The sequence below is a fragment of the Gavia stellata genome, chromosome 7, assembly GCF_030936135.1.
Source record: "Gavia stellata isolate bGavSte3 chromosome 7, bGavSte3.hap2, whole genome shotgun sequence".
Taxonomy (NCBI): domain Eukaryota; kingdom Metazoa; phylum Chordata; class Aves; order Gaviiformes; family Gaviidae; genus Gavia; species Gavia stellata.
The window spans coordinates 3,551,331-3,568,192 of NC_082600.1; the positions used below are offsets into that span (position 1 = coordinate 3,551,331).

General features: G+C 47.7%; 2 protein-coding genes across 2 annotated transcripts in view; one reads left to right on the forward strand and one right to left on the reverse strand.

The window, feature by feature from the left end:
* MAP4K5 (mitogen-activated protein kinase kinase kinase kinase 5) overlaps nt 1-11,554 on the reverse strand; it is a 71,259-nt gene extending 59,705 nt beyond the window's left edge. The window contains exon 1 of the mRNA XM_059819307.1: nt 11,447-11,554. Coding sequence (XP_059675290.1) covers nt 11,447-11,554 — 108 coding nt within the window. The remainder of the gene's footprint in view (nt 1-11,446) is intronic.
* A 2,077-nt stretch (nt 11,555-13,631) lies between these two features.
* ATL1 (atlastin GTPase 1) overlaps nt 13,632-16,862 on the forward strand; it is a 43,783-nt gene continuing 40,552 nt past the window's right edge. Inside the window, exon 1 of the mRNA XM_059819457.1 lies at nt 13,632-13,673. Within this exon, the coding sequence (XP_059675440.1) occupies nt 13,632-13,673 (42 nt within the window). The remainder of the gene's footprint in view (nt 13,674-16,862) is intronic.

A 16,862-nucleotide genomic window follows, 5' to 3' on the forward strand; every position in this document is an offset into this window, starting at 1 on the left:
GAAGCAAGCCACGGACCTTCAAGAAGTCAAACACCGACCTGTGGGTTTCGGGGTTTTTTTCTTATGTAAAATAGCAGCCAAAATGCAGAGAAGGCGTGAAAAAGCAGTCCTGTAAATCAAAATAGATTATAGGCACATTCTTAAGTAGAGACCCTAAGCTGTCACATGTAATATTACATGTACTATAAGGTCTCCGCAAGGCACAATATGTTCTGCAAGTATATTCCACCTGCAGGAAGCTTAAGATACCATTATTGTCCTTCTCTGCACACAAACACCAGAGACTGAACTCATGTAATCGACGGGAAACCATGCAAGGATCACATGCAAATTCCACTTCAAGCTTCAGAAAGCTTCCCCTAGCTAAATAAAATGATACACACAGATGAAGTAATGAGAACAGAAACCATGAAAGAATAGGAGGGCCAAAGCCATAACTGTCAAGATGAACTCAACGTCCAGTGAGACCACACCCCAGGGAAAGATAAAGCTGATAAGGAAAGAGCCTGGCACCACACCTCTCTTAGGGCAAACCAAGCGCACCCAGCCCGGGTGGCCGGCAGCATCTCGCACACGCTTTCCACACACTGCCAAAAGCACCAAGGCTCCAAGAAATAGAGGCAACAACTGCTTCGCCTCTTTCAGAATTTCATCATATCATGCTTTCACAGAGAAAAGCCACAGCCTGCCTGTCCTCCTCCTCCACCCCTGCAGGAGCTAACTTTGCTGCTCGAGTCAGCACAGTCAGCCCGTACTCAAGACATCCCGCTGCAGGATTTAGACAAACCTCAACACCCACAGAATGAGAATGTACCCTACACAGGCAGTTGGTTGTGACTGCTGAAGTAATGGCAGATCATAAAACGTTCTCAAGATCTCCCCACCCGTCCTCATAAGTCCCTTTTTCCCCAGTTTGATATTGTGAGCCAAATTTAAAACCAGACTCTCTAGATAGGAATTGTTTGGCAAAGTTTTAAAGGCACTATGTTAATCAAAAAGTTAGTCATGCCTCTTCACAATTAACCAAGAAGCAGAGGATCAAAACTCAAACAGTGCTTTAAATTTAAATGTCAGGCATGCCTGACAAAACGAAACATCGTTATCAGAAACTGCTTATCCTGTCCAATTACTGACCCAGACTCCTCCTGAATATCATGCTGGCAAAGGTATTTTGACTATGCAGATACGCTCCGTCCAGCCTCAGAAACCCTCACGCCTCGTGAGCTGCTAACGCTATAAAAGCGATGCCCACACAGCTGAGCTAGCTCAACTCCCTCCCTCCATGTATCGTATCATTATCCTCCCCTGCAACAGAAATCATCCTCTTAAGGCAGGGGGCATTTGAAATGGCAACGCTTCTTTCACCAAAACAGTTTTACATGAAAAGAGATCTCAGCTGTTTAAGAGAATCTATCATTATATTTAAATTAACACCCCCCCTCTGACAGACAATACAACTGTGAATACCTGCAAGTGATACATCAAATACTCTCCCCTACCCCACTGTAGACAAAGTGCACCAAAAGAAAAATTCCAGCTGCTGCTGTTTTCAAACCCCTTGTAAATACAACACAAATACCTGAAGCTGTTAATCACTGGAGAGCGAAGAACACTCATCAGGCACTGCTTCCTGTCAAATTTTAATTCTTTAAGTTTTATCAGGACAAAGTACATCTATAAAAGATGGTATGGCCACACCTTTATTGTTTCTACCTACCATGTTTATGTTTCTGCGCCTGTGCAAGAGACTCTACCATTTAACCTCCCTTAAGATTAATGACTAAATCTCCCAAACATCTTTGGGAGTCTAATGATTATAATTCAACTATTATCTTGCGTGTCTGTACATTAAACAGCGAGTTAAGGCAAATGTAACACAATTCTATATTGCTTCAAGAGCAATGATCAGCGAACAGCCATACACACAGCTGAGAACAGAAAAAAATACAGCTTCTTGGGGTGGATCATCACATTAAATGTAAGAAGAAATTATGCCTTTAATGCTGCACAGGAAAGAGCTACACAAAGAAGGCTCAAGAACGGTTTCTTACCAATAAGCCAACAGAATCCCCCTGCGATGACCTTCACTCTGTGACGAGAAACAGCACTTGCCTTTCTGGAATGTCTCAAAATTCACATTTCAACAGGCTACAAATCCAGCTGTTCACACTAACCTGAAAATATGTTTCATTCAGCTTTCTGGAAACATCCAGCCAAATCTTCCTCATCTCTATGAAAACATGAACCTTCCACACACTATATTCATACGGAAGACACAAAAATAGACTTGGGAGAAGAGTAATTCCAACATACCAAAATATCAAATATGACATTAGAGATGCTGCTTTGACAGAGCAGTTCAGTAATTGCAGCAGTTCTAGCCGCCAGGTCTGCAGGTCAGCTCAAAGCTCCGAGGGCTATCCCTGACTGCATCCTGCATGACCTTTTTACTACCTTCAGGAGCAGAGAAGTCAGCAGAAACACGTACAGCAACACACAGGATAACAGACTAGGGAAAAGTACTGAAAAAGGCTAAGGCTTTGGAACAAAAGCCTTGGCACATCTCATTCTCCCTCTGTTGCAACAAATTTCAGATTTTTTACTGCCTGCTCATGATGCACTGACCGGTGCCTGCTCAAACCATGTCTTAGCGTCCCACAACCTCAAAAGTGAGCAACTTTGAGAGGTCTGTGATGCTAAATGCACTAGTCCCATAATTCCATTACCTCTTGACACCGCAGAAAGGAACATGCCGTCCTGTGCCCGACGGCTCTGTTAGCGGTCACTGACTCAGAGATAAGATGTTAGCCCTTTCCCTAATGCCCCCCCACACCTTCCTAATGTTTCCATGTAAGCAAGTCCCCTCTTGAATCCTTTTCCTTTGGATGTCACAGGGGCAGGATAGAAACAGCACCCACAAAACAGATTTGCCTCTGAGCTCCGGTCCCGAGTGAAGGAGAAGCCAGGAAACAATTCCTCTGCTCACCCTTCCATGTGCTCTTTGCACCAAGAGAGCATGAGAGCTCAAGAGACACGGTCAAGCTGCAGCTTTTCGGCACAGCATCTTCCATCCGCCACGGGGGGAAGGTAAGCTTCGGCTCTTTGAGCAGCTGAGAAGGTCACAGAATCATTAAGGTTGGAAAAGACCTATAAGGTCAAGTCCACCATCAACCCAACACCACCATGCTCTCTAAACCATGCCCCGAAGTGCAACACCTACACGGTTTTTGAACACAGCTCCTTGCAGAAACTGTCCACTGTGCTGGGTAAAATTAATTAGTCTAATAGTTGGGTGAAGGAATTTAGAAAGCTGAAAAGCAGAATGGAAACCTCTCTGTACCAAATGCTGACATCTTCCCCCAAACAATCTAGGAAGGAAGAGCAGTTCATCCAGCCTCTGTACGCGAGGAGCTCCCAGCAGCTCAGACCTTCACGTGATGGAGACATTTCCTGCGGGCCAGCTGCAGGGGAACACACGAGCACGCAGATCTGGGTCTCATAATGATGCCAACAGGCTGAAGATACTGATTTTGCAGAGCTGGTTACATGGGAACGGACTTAAAAGGTGTTTCAGTGGAGCCGCTCTGCTATTCTGATAAACAGAAAGGACTCCAATTTTTCAGACAAGCCACTCTTCAACAGATTCCCTAAACAAAAAAAAGGAAAGGGAGTGGGAGATGCGCGACTAATAACACTGTATGGTGCTGCCCGTGTAAACACACTCTCCAGTCTAGCAAACCACAGCTTGGAGAAAAACGTGCTGGTACGCACAAGACCCCTTCATTATAATTAGACAGACTGAGTTAACCTGTCAGAAAGATTACTCTACTTGGTGAGGCCAAGTGGGAGGTTCAGATAAACGATCTCTGCAATACCTCTTCCATAGGTACGGTCTGCAAGGAGATTTGGGGAAGGCCTGGCAGAATAAATTGTCTTTTGATATTTCTCAACTACTGTCAGCATCAGGTCTGCCTTATTTTCCTACTCCCATTAAAAGCAAAATAGCATCTGGTTTTATAGATCACAAATGCAAAATCTTGAACAAAATACCCTGCCCTTCTCATTGACTTCTTATCGGAATCCCAGAATGCACTCAGGATCACCAAAATTGCCATAAACCACAAATCAAAGGCTGCTGCATCCACCAAACCTTGCTGGGTGCTTTTATTGCTAGGAATACCTCAGAAATTGGGAAAGAACTATTCTAACTTCCTGAAGAAATATAAAATCTGAAATCCTAACAAAATGTCAAAGTGTGAGAAAGTCTTGGCAATCTAAAATGCAAGGCATCGAGGTTGCCTTGAGTTGAAGAAGAACTTTTATGAATATGGAAATCTATGTTTTGCATTGTTCTCAAATGGAATCACCTTGCATTGATGCTGCCTCTTCTTTTCATTCACAGCCGTAACCAAGAAGCCAAGTGCCAAACATGAATAAAGGTAGCAAGCATTATTTGTTTTTCCAGCTGCAGAGCGGACAGGCAGTTGCTGGTGTCAGCGAAATACGCTGGCAAACTCCATCACGGCCTCGCTAACAGGAAGAGCTGTTCTCTCTGACATGGATAATCTGCCACACACCTCTGCTGATGGAACTGGGAATCACTCAGACACCTCACGCTATAAATCTTGGACACATTCAAAGTTATCCAAACACATTGGCAATGAAAATGACCATTGCATCTTCTGGAGACAAAGATGAAGTAGATACTGGTATGCAAATGTTCCAGTCTTTGATCTGTTCTTCCTCCTCAGAGATTTCCACTGCTGTTGGGGGGGTGGGTAGCGTGTGTGTTTCAAAGGGGATGAGTGAACTGCGCTATTCACTTCCTCCGAATAGCTCTCTCGCGTTGAAATGGAGCTCTGGGGTGGAAGGCAGAAAAGGCACAGCTCATATAAAGCACCTCCCGGGTTCGAGACTGGTCTCTAAAAACGTGTGCAACATACAGGAACAGAAGAACATGCTCTGGTTAACCTCTTCCTGTGCAAGTCTGCAGGACTACACGTGTTCAAAAAACATGTATACGTGGCACGGCAGGACATGGTTTAGTGGGCATGGTGGTATTGGATTGATGGTTGGACTTGATGATCTTACAGGTCTTTTCCAACCTTAATGATTCTGTGACACCTCAGCCTCCCTCACTGATTGCACCACGAATAAATGAGGAATAACAAAATCATCTACCCAGCAGAATGTCTCCTGAAGGATGAGTACTAGACAGTAATACCGCAACTGAAGACTACATCAGAGACGAGGCTGGTACCAACAGGACATTAAACTCAACAGAACAGACTCTCAATTCCTCCTTGGCTTAAGAGATGCTGGGTACAGCCTTGGTAATAGCTGATGGAAGAACACTGAAAAGTTGCTACCACTCTTTCTTCGGCTCCTCCGAGGACCTAACCCGGGGAGGATAACTCTCTTCAGAAGAGCTGGAAAAAAAATTGGACCTTATTTTTAAGATTTTGGAGACTACCTGCTTTTGAAAGTAAGAGACAGGGAGAAGTAGACATAGGGAGAAACACTCTATTCCTACCACATAACCTACCATTAGCAGAAAACATGAGCAACAGGAGGTAACATTAAAAGCCAAACAGCTTTGAATGTTCCACGACAAAGACCAAATGCTTAGTAAGAAAAAAAAAAACCAAAAAACTTACAAAGATTACAAACAGAAAAGCAAGGCCTTCCCCCAACTCCTGAATATCCTAGCAGAGGGTGTCAATAAGCCACTGAGCATCTTAATTATCAGCAGTATATATATCCTACTAACTGCATCCTAAAAGAAAAGCATGCAACTTCCCAGAAGAGAAACTCCACAGCAACAAGAAGCAGCTCAACAGCACTGGTTCAATGCCATTCTAAACACCCTTCGTATGGAAAAACAAGAGTACACAGAGTTCAGGCATGGCTATCGCAAACACTGCTAACCAGAAGGCTTTGATCTGGAGAGGAAGAGTGGAATCCCCCAATGTGACAGATGGTTTATGGTAATTTATATGTGTAAGCAATGTATATTAACCAGGGACATAAGTGCTGAATCAGGGATGGCCAATCCAATTGGTCTGCAGCTGCCAAAACATATTTGTATAAAGTTGGGAGTACGTGATTAAAAACTATCACAGCCATAACTGTGCCCTGGTATTAAAACAAAGCCTTAATACTGCATTCTTACCCTGTTGACTTTAAGCAGTAGAACGCTCTAACTGGTAAGTTCTCATGATCTGTGAAATTAGACTGACATTAAGAATTATTTTCAAAATATCAGATACAGGTTCTCAACAACCTTTGACTGCACCAGGAATTATACTCTGGAGCTCTGAGAAGAAGGCACTGACCACACAAGCAGGGCCAAAACCTGACTCAAACTGGACAGAGTCCCACTTTTATGGCAACCTTTATAAAAAAAAAAAAAAATTTTAACCGTATTTGAGCAAAAGAGTCTCTGTCTGACACGATCCAATTTTATTGCTCACTATTTTCCTGCAGCAGCGATCAGTGGCAAAACAGTACAGGTTTCTTCTAAGTTAATGCCTTTACCTGGTGCAGGAGATTTAAAAAAAAAAAAAATCCCAAGAGAATAAGAGCGACTGAGCAGGTGACTCAATAAAGAATGAAATTTCCATTATATTTAATAAAAAAGCTTCTCTTGTATACAGATAGTTTCTGCTATTAATTTGGTACATTTCTCTCCCCTGTGCTTACTTTTAAAGAAAGCTACTGTAGCACTGTTCACAATCCTGCTTGGAAAAACCAAAACAAGACAGCTTTAGAATCGCTGCACAAGATCGTCTTTGCTCATCGCCGCTCAGTGAGGACAGACATCCAGCTCTTCATCCCGCAAAAGCAGCCTGCAGAGCGTGCTGGGCTGAGCGAATACATCATCTTTCAGCTCAGCTGCCAAACAAAAGCATTCAAAAAGACAGTCTACATAAATCATCCTTTTGTTCCCCTTCTCCAAAATCAAAGATTAGTTAAAACTCTGTTCGGGACACTTGCATTAAAAACCACAAAAAGCCAAGCGCTGTGTAGCTGGGGGAGAAGGAGACAGAGGAGGTAGTAGTGAGTGGAAGTCTTATTGTACCCCAGCAGAGTTAACAAGCTGACAGTGAAGGCACTCACACACGTAGAAGACTTTAAATTCCTCTTTATGTGCAAGGGATGGTGACCCCGCATCTCTCGCCATGACACAGGGCATTATTTCCCCTAAATCTCTCCACCAAACCTATTCCAAGTCATTAATAAATACTCAAATAAAAAGTCCATGCAGGAAATCCCAGTAAGATACAGCTAAAGTAAATTATCGCCCTAATACAGCACTTGTTTTCCAAGTTCCTTCAGGACACCAACATCTACAAGTACCTATAACCGCATGACTTGATGTTCTGATGCAACTGAATCCCGCAAGCTAACCAAAACAGGCCAGTTTTACACTACCCCAAGTATGTCCAGAAAATATCATGGACTTGCAGAAACACATGCTTATAGAGCCGATGACGTGACCTTGTTATCAAAACTGGTCTTATACAAATTAGACTACAAGGCACTACCGAAAAGCTGCAAGTTCACTGACAGGTCACACTGGCACCCATGAAAACTCATCAAAACCTGGGATCTAACCACACTATGGGCGTTCACCTGGGATAGGATCTGACGGACCACTTCCTAGTGCTGAAGATTAAATTCCATTTACGGTTTCTAGCAGCTTTTTTAATTTCCTGGCCTAAGACACTGGTCAACTGGATGTTTCTGCATTAACCACACACACACAAAGTCTATTTCAGCACAACCATGCAGACGCATGAACAAACTTACATCATTTTTAAATACTGCTTTGAGACTTTCATGTATATGACCAAAGAGTCCTGCACCTGGGTCACAACAACCCCATGCAGCGCTACAGGCTGGGGGACGAGTGGCTGGAAAGCTGCCCGGCGGAAAAGGACCTGGGGGTGTTGGTCGACATCCGGCTGAAGATGAGCCGGCAGTGTGCCCAGGTGGCCAAGAAGGCCAACGCCATCCTGGCCTCTATCAGAAATGGTGTGGCCAGCAGGAGCAGGGAGGGGATCGTGCCCCTGTACTCGGTGCTGGTGAGGCCACACCTCGAATGCTGTGTTCAGTTTTGGGCCCCTCACTCCAAGAAGGACATTGAGGTGCTGGAGCGTGTCCAGAGAAGGGTGACGGAGCTGGTGAGGGGTCTGGAGCACAAGTCTGATGAGGAGCGGCTGAGGGAGCTGGGGGTGTTCAGTCTGGAGAAGAGGAGGCTGAGGGGAGACTTCATCGCTCTCTACAACTCCCTGAAAGGGGGTTGTGGTGAGGTGGGTGTTGGTCTCTTCTCCCAAGTGACTAGCGATAGAATGAGAGGAAATGGCCCCAAGTTGTGCCAGGGGAGCTTTAGGCTGGATATCAGGAAAAACTTCTTCACTGAAAGGGTTGTCAGACACTGGAAGAGGCTGCCCAGGGAGGTGGTGGAGTCACCATCCCTGGAGGTGTTTAAAACACGTGTGGATGAGGTGCTTAGGGACATGGTTTAGTGGTGGACTTGGCAGGGTTAGGTTTACGCTTGGATCTGATGATCTTAAAGGTCTTTTCCAACCTAAATGATTCTGTGATTCTAAGGAGGACAAACAGAAATCTTGCCAGGAAAGCCAAATTAAAACCCCACTCTTGTAGACCTCGCCTTTGCAGTGTTAAGGGTTATGATGCTGAGGATGCTAACCATTTGACAGAGAGTGGGGACAAAAAAAATACTGTCAGCGTATGATTAAGTTCCAGTGAGTACCCAATCTTTGCTAGTACAGCCTCTTTCAGAAGTCAGCAATTTAAGATAGCTTGATACAATGCTTGAGAGAAAAATTATTCCAATGGATTAGTAAAAATGAAAAAAAAGAAAACCTTTCCCAACATGGATGAGACAACTTATGCGTTATGATTGTAATGGAAATCGTACTTCCAAGACTGGTAGACACAAACTTGGATCTACTTACACACGCTGTGAATAGATAAGAAAATAGTTTATTTATGTATGGTTTCTCCCCCACCCTGAAATGCGTTTTGGGGGGAAAAAAAAAAAATTAAAACAACATCAACAATCCAGTACTTATGAGCAACCCTACAATCAACCATTGTGTGCCATGTGACACACGAGAGAAAAAAAAAAAACCACAAACACTAAGAAAACACATTTCAATTTTAAGCTTCTATAGTAGTAATGAAAAGCAAAGCGGGTAGGAGATTTTTAGAAAGGCCTTTAGTATTCTTCTGTAACCTAATGGTGAACACAAATATTTGCTTAACCTCCACCTTCAACATCCAAAAAACAACGAATTCCTCTAAAAGTTACCAAATGCCCCAAGAAGAATTTGAGGCATGAACCACCACCACCAAAAAGCATCTGAGGAAGAGGCAGATCTCCCACAATCAGAAAGGCTGTCTCATTTAGACATCCTAAAAACAACTGTGCTGGAGACGCTGATGACTCATTAGTAGTAATGGAGCAAAGAAACCACTTGAAGAGGTGAGAGGAAAATTCCATTTTAATTTAAGAGCGCTCTCTAGCAAACCTTGCCCGAGCTCTGCAACATAACAACAATCGGATATTCACTAAGAAATGCATTTTATAAACACTACTGACAGCCCTCAGCAAGCACAAGATGTGCCATCTGTGCTAAGAAGAGACTTACCACGAACTAAGAAAAAGTACAATGTTTATACATTAAGTCCTTTCAAGAAAAAAGGTTTACCTTAGTTACTTTTAAAATTAACATAACATCAATGACTTTAAAAACTAAGTTTGCTTTGCATATTTGTCATAACAGCCAGTACCATCCGACTCGGTATTCCCTTAACACAGTTCCTCCCTGTTTGTAGGGCTTTATAAAAACAAAGAGCAAACCAATGTCCTAGAAACAAACGTAGGCTCTCAAACTACTTCAAGCTCATTAACTTTATACTTCTTTTAGACTCATAACAATGTCTAAAAAGACTGCCAAAGACTTTCACTTCAATTTGCCAGGTTGCACTACGAGAAGGTTTGGGTTTATTCCTATCTGAAAGTGTTTCGGGAATAGAAGGCACATTTTTCACAACCCAAAGAAGCGGGGGGGTGGTTTTTTTTTCAAAGGGGATATGTTTACATGGCACAGAGCAGAGCCATGCATTCAAACCGGCTCCGGAACCGGAAGCTGTATGACATGTCAGCACAACTCTCCACTAATTACCAGGATAATGAGAAGCAGAATATTTCTTTTTCCACAAAGAGATGACACAAAAGTATTTCTCTGCAACACAACTAGTTACTTCTCATCATGCTGCCCAGTACTATGCAGGCATACCCAAACAAAGTAGCTCAAGGTATGCTGAGTTTCAGATTTATGAAACTTGAAATGTCCTTTTAAAGGATTTAGTGCTAGATTCCCTAGCAAAGAAGGTGACTGATCTGTGCACAGCACTCTAGGAGGAAAAAAAAAAAAAGAAAGGAAAAGAAAAAAGGAAGATAAATATGCACCATGAAAACTTTTTAAAATAACTCCCTGAGGCCATAAGTAACCATTTCAAAAGGGTGGTGGGAACAAGATCCATCTATAAAACTTCAATTTGAACATTAGCGAAGAGCCCTCCCCCTGCACGAGCAATTACCGCTGCCTTTCATGTGGCAGAGTAACACACCTTTTCTTGTAGGGTTGATTGTGTCAGGTCTATTTTAAACACACTCAACAGCATTACAAAGTAAAACATCACAGCCACTCTTCCCACGCAGCTGAAAATGCAGGTTGCCAAACGCAGGCCGAAAACTTTCAGGTTTTCATTATAAGCAACCCAACCCTCAAAGCTGCTGAGTATCCTGACGGTTGGGGAAGGGGCTCGTATCTCCCCGAGGAGCACAGAGAGAGGAACGTGCCATGCCTACACCTTCTGTTTCGCACGGCTGCGGTTCTGGCGATGCGAGCACCGGTACGCACCGTTTCGAGAGCATCTCCTGGATTTGCAGTGTTAACTCTACCGCGGGCTGTAACTCCGTCCCAGCTTCTGAAGAGCGTTAATCTGCTTCTGCCTTTTGCGTGCTATTATTAACCTCAGGGATAAACTTGCACCCTTTTAATCAGGTGCTCTAACTGATGCGTCCTGGAAACAGGTACGGCAAATAGATATCCTCGACCTTCTTTAGCAGTAACGTGGAAAGTATCACCGGCAATATTCACCGATTCAGACCCCTAAGAAATCAGTGAGGGCACGGTAAGACTTCGCCAACGCCGCGAGCAGAAGTCAAGCCTTTTCAACAAAAGCGTTAGTAGGGGAGGGCAACCTCACGCTTCGTCAGGGAGCCCCCGAGTCCACGGGTCTTTCAGCAGCCGCCCTGCCCCAGCCGGTCCGCGGTGGCCCTGAGCCCGGCCGGGCCGTGAGGAGAAGCCCCGGGGCAGAGCCCGGCGGGGCCCTCCACGCCGCTCACCTTGTAGACATCGCCGTAGGTGCCGCTCCCCACCCGCTGGATCAGCTCGTAGTCCTGCTGCGGGTTCCGCCTCAGGATATCCCCGCTGGGCCGCGCCGCCGGCTCCATCTCCGGCCCCGCGCAGCCCCCGCCGGGGGAAGGGGCGCAGCGGCCGCTTTCCTGCTCGCCCCTCCGGCCGGGGATGCTCCTAGCGCCGCAGCCGGCCCATGGCTCTCGCGGCGGAAAGCGCCTGCTGAGGGGGGCTCCCGGGGCGGGCTCCGGGCCGCGGCTGCCGAGACAAAGGCAGGCAGCCGGCGGTTGCTACGGCCGTTGGCGGCCCGGCGGCGGGGGCAGCGCCCTCCGCGGCCCGGCGGCGGCGCCCGGGGCTCGCCGGGGCAACGGGGAAGCGCCGAACGCGGCGGGGAGCAACCGCCCCGGGCGCTGTGAGGAGGGAGGGGAGGGAGGTCCCGTCCCGCCGGCGCTGAGGAGGCGCCGCGGCCCGCCCGCCGCCGGCCGGGGCAGCCGCCAGCCCGCCCGCAGCCAGGCCCGCAGCAAGGCCGGGCCGGCTCCTACCTGCGCGCCCACGGCCCTTTGTCCCACCGGAGAGGGAGCGCCGCCTCCTCCTTCCGCCGCGGCCCCGCGCTCCTCCCCGGCCGCGGCCCCGCTGCCCGCCGCGGCCCCGGCCCCCCACGCACGCACCGCCCGGCCGAGCCCACAGCCGAGCCGGGACGGGTCGGGTCGGGACGGGACGGCAGCGGCCCTCCGCGACGCGGCAGCGCCACGCCGCGGCCCTTCCCTTCCCTGCCCTGCCCTGCCCTTCCCTTCCCCTCTCTTCCTTCCCCTCCCCTCCCGCCCGCCCGCATTCCCCCCCCGCCCCGCGCCGGCCGCGGGCCCGGGCCGCCCCTCGGCGTGAGTAGAACCTGTGTCATGATGGCTGCTACCGGGGGCCGCTCGCCGCTGCACCGCGTTGTGCCGCCCGCGGCCGCCCGGCGGCCCTCAACCGGCGGCGGCCCGGCCCGGGCCCGCAGGCCGCTCTGCCCCGGCGCCGGTGGCCCCGCGGCTCTGCCGACCGGCCCGCGCTGACCGGGGATGTGGGGCGGGGGCTCCCCGCGGGTCCTGCGGCGGGGAAGGGGCGGCGGGGGGTGTCTCTGTGCCCGGTAGAGGCAGATTCGGGGGTGCGGGTGGGCCCCGGCGGGGCTGAAGGCCCCACTGCCCGCCCTGGAGGTGCCCACCGTGACACTCCGCTAACGGGGTGAGCCTGGGGCTGCCGCCTGGCAGAGCTCATAGAATGATCACGGAATGGTTTGGGTTGGAAGGGACCTTTAAAGGTCATCCAGTCCAACCCTCCTGCAGGGAGCAGGGACATCTTCAACCAGACCAGGTTGCTCAGAGCCCCGTCCGACCCGACCTTGAAGGTTTCCAGGGATGGGGCATCTCCCACCTCTCTGGGCAACCTGGGCCAGGGTTTCACCACCCTCAGCAGTGAATTTCTTCCTTATATCTAGCCTGAATCTCCCCTCTTTTAGTTTAAAACCATGACCCCATGGCCTCTCGCAACTGGCCCTGCTAAAACGTCTCTCCCCATCTTTCTCATAAGCCCCCTTTAAGTACTGGGAGGCACCAATAAGGTCTCCCCGGAGCCTTCTCTTCTCCAGGCTGAACAACCCCAACTCTCTCAGCCTGTCCTCATCGGAGAGGTGCTCCAGCTCTCTGACCGTTCTTGTCTCCCTTCTCTGGACCCGCTCCAACAGGTCCATGTCTTGGCTGTGGAGAGACAACTGTGGGGGCAGGCATGGCTTTTGGCTTGTGCCCCTTGCTTTGAGGCTGGAGAAAAGCCCCAGCTTGCCTATACCACATATATATCTCGTATATATATATATCTCTCGTATATATTTATATCCATATGTATGCTTCTGCCAAACACCAGATTGAGCTTTCCATCTTTGACGCCAGAGCAGTTCTACGTGTACATCCTGGTAGGGTTATCACAGCTGTGGCAACACCCTGCTCCCAGCTGAGCGCCGGAGGCTGACCTGCTCCCAGAGAGGCTCGGAGGTGCAAGAGGAGGAGGAGGATGTACCAACTGGGCAGAATGGGGACACGGACTGGGTAGGACTCCCCAGGTCTGTGAGTTCTGTCCTTTGCAATCTGGATTGCAGCCTCGCAGCTGCATCACGTAATCCTTTTCGGGGGCTAATCAAGCACCATGGCGTTTAGCTTTGCGGGCAGCCAGTGCAATGACAGTCACGTGAGAATTAACTCAGACTTGTTGGGACTTGTCTCCTTGGGCTCCTAAAGTCAAAAAAGCTTCTTTGAAACTGCGAGAAGGAAAGCATTCTCTATCTGCCTTTGCCTCTTTGGAGAACAATTATTTCAGCGAGGCAGCTGAAATTCTGAGCAAAACCGACCCATGGTCTCTCAAATGAGTGCTAAACAATGTAAGAAACCCAAAGGTGGGGACGCGGATTGGAGGGATGCTGGAATTAGCAGCAGTATTCGCTGCATGTAAAATCATTAAGGCCTAAAAGGAGATGTGATTTTTCTAGACACAAAAAATACCACGTACTCAACGCAGGAAATACATTGGCAAAAGTTAGGTAGAAAAAAATTAAATGGATGCCAGATGTACAAGTCTTTTTGGTGTTCAGGACTCTGGATTGGTTATTTAAGAACAGATTCTGCCTCTTTGGCAGTCAGACAGCCCATACAGGTCCAATGTAGTCTACCAACAAGGTCGCTGGGTGCTGATTCTCGGTTTAAAATGGAGTCTGGGTTTTAAGCTTACTCCAGCACATTTAGAAATCCCACACACAAGTACCTGAAACAGCGCGGCTGATTGCATAAGCCTTTCCTTCAAAACACGGGCTCTGTAGCATAAGTCAGTAGAATTGTCGTACTGCTTTAGGTTAAACTCAAAGACAACATTTGCAGACTCTCAGGAATTGCATAGTGACATTTGATTTTATTGGGGTTTTATTTATGGGCTCATTTGAAAGGGTGTGTGTCCGAAGCAGGCTCCAAAATGTAAACTGTCGTGCTTCCAGAGAGACAGGGGAGCACGGGACTGCTAGCTTAAAGAGATTCGCATTTAATTTCCCCTTGTACTCTGAAAGCCTTCTACATCCTGTATATTCTCTCCAACATAAATACGTAAGTTTTCCTGAACACCCAGCAAATAAAGAAGAAACTATTTATCCTTTAGGGAGCTGTATTTCCTCAAGCGATTTTTAACAAAAGTTACCTCTCCCCCCATAAATTAGCTTCCTGCACTCCTGATAGCGAGTTGTTTGTGTCCTTTTTCTTTTCTCTTCCTCGGCTGAGGGTTCGAACGCCGCTTTTCACTCTACTGGTTTGCTGCTCTTGACGAGCCATCAGATGACAGCACAAGAAAGGCCATTCATTTTCCAGTAGCAGGCGGTGCATTAAGACTTGGCCTCCTAGAACGTCTTACAGATCCAAGTGCCGTCCGACGACTGCAATTTAATGCAAAGGCTCCTGTATTGACCACTATTTTGTCCTTGCTGGGTTAAGTTTCACTTCCCACCTGGAGGTGTACTTTCCCGTCCCGTATTGCCAGTGGTGAAAAGTGAGCTCTCAGAGCTCAGCTCGGGATCCGAGCTTTAGTCCACCTTCCCCAGCTGGGTCTTGGTCCCTGCTGGAAGCACTACTGGAAAGTGTACATAAATAATAGCAGCACCAGGACTGTATTACTATCACCATGTCACGATTAGAAAAATGGAGGTAAATGAGTTGTGCAAAGCGTACGGTGCAAGACGTGGCCCGGCACCGTACACTGCCAGGCGTGTACTCTTGAACACATGCCGATTCCCACTATTTTCCAACCTAGACCACGTCGCTTTGCTGGTCAAGCGTGTTAAGGAATGTGCTTTTATGCCGCATCTTTCATCTGGATGGGTCCCAGCCTTAAAAGGAATGTTAAGTGGTTTTACATAAGGCATTACGTAGGATTAGAGAATGTGATCTGTTTGCATTGTAGTCTTAAGAGGAAGAATAGCCAAGGTTATTTTAATGAGACATAGAGATTCATCTGGTAACAGTAGATGCAAAACTGTAGAAATTTCTAACTGAGCAATATAATAAAGGTGGGTTTAAAAGCAGCGGAATGTGCCGTGCGTGTGAATGCATGTTCATTGTCAAATAAACTCTGAGCTATGAAACAGCAGCATGAAGAAAAAATACTTCAGCCCTAGTTTTTATCAGACTGCTAAAACGTCTTTGATTTCACATAGTCTAACAATCTCACACAGAAGGTATTCAAAACTATTCTGCGGGATTGCTTCATGTTTGTGGTGTGTTTGAACAATAAAATAGATCAGCTGCACGGCAATGCCAAGGCCGAAGACACAAATCAACTCGAGGGCCTGCAGCTTTTCCCACTCATTGATTCCTGCAATACACTGTATTTTACATCAAACGTCATTGTTGAGGAGACCAAGTACGCTCTCAAGAAATGCTGCAGCATCTTCCCTATGATTCAAGATGTAGCTTTTTTTTCTAAGTTTGTGGTTTGGGTTTTTCAGGCTGGTTTTCCTCCCCGATGAAAGACACACTGTTGCTACACCCCGTCTCCCTACGGCCTCGAGCGAGGGGCCTGCAGAAGAGCTATTTCCAGGCTCTCTGTGGGCAGCTTCCCACCACCGAGTCCAATTCTGCCTACGACAGGCAGGATGCTGAACCTATCAAAGCTTCTCGGCGTCACCTCGGCAGCTCTCCGTGCTGTTAATGTTGCTTTACCTGCCTGCTGAGCTCTGCTAGTGGGACCCAGAATAAGAGCGACAGGGCAGGTTTCACAGGGTCCCTTTGGGGCAGCTGGGATGGCAGTGGCTGTGGGCACACGATGACAAGTACAAAAGATGCCTGGAAAAAACTAAAGAGCTTGGGTAAGGGGGCTCTGAAAGGAGCATCCTATTTCTGTCACAAGGGCAGAAAGAGGGAGAGGTCTTGGCAAGGTGGATGTGAGGAACACAGCCGAGGGAGCAGCTGTGGGCAAGAGAAGCTGGAGGAGATGGCATCCTGTTAGATGCTTCTTATGAAAACTGTGTTCAGTTTTGGGCCCCTCACTCCAAGAAGGACATGGAGGTGCTGGAGCGTGTCCAGAGAAGGGCGACGGAGCTGGTGAGGGGTCTGGAGCACAAGTCTGATGAGGAGCGGCTGAGGGAGCTGGGGGTGTTCAGTCTGGAGAAGAGGAGGCTGAGGGGAGACCTCATCGCTCTCTACAACCTGAAAGGGGGTTGTGGTGAGGTGGGTGTTGGTCTCTTCTCCCAAGTGACAAGTGACAGGACAAGAGGAAATGGCCTCAAGTTGCACCAGGAGAGGTTTAGGCTGGATATTAGGAAAAATTTCATTGCTGAGAGAGCCGTGAAGCACTGGAAGAGGCTGCCCAGGGAGGTGGTGGAGTCACCATCCCTGGAGGTGT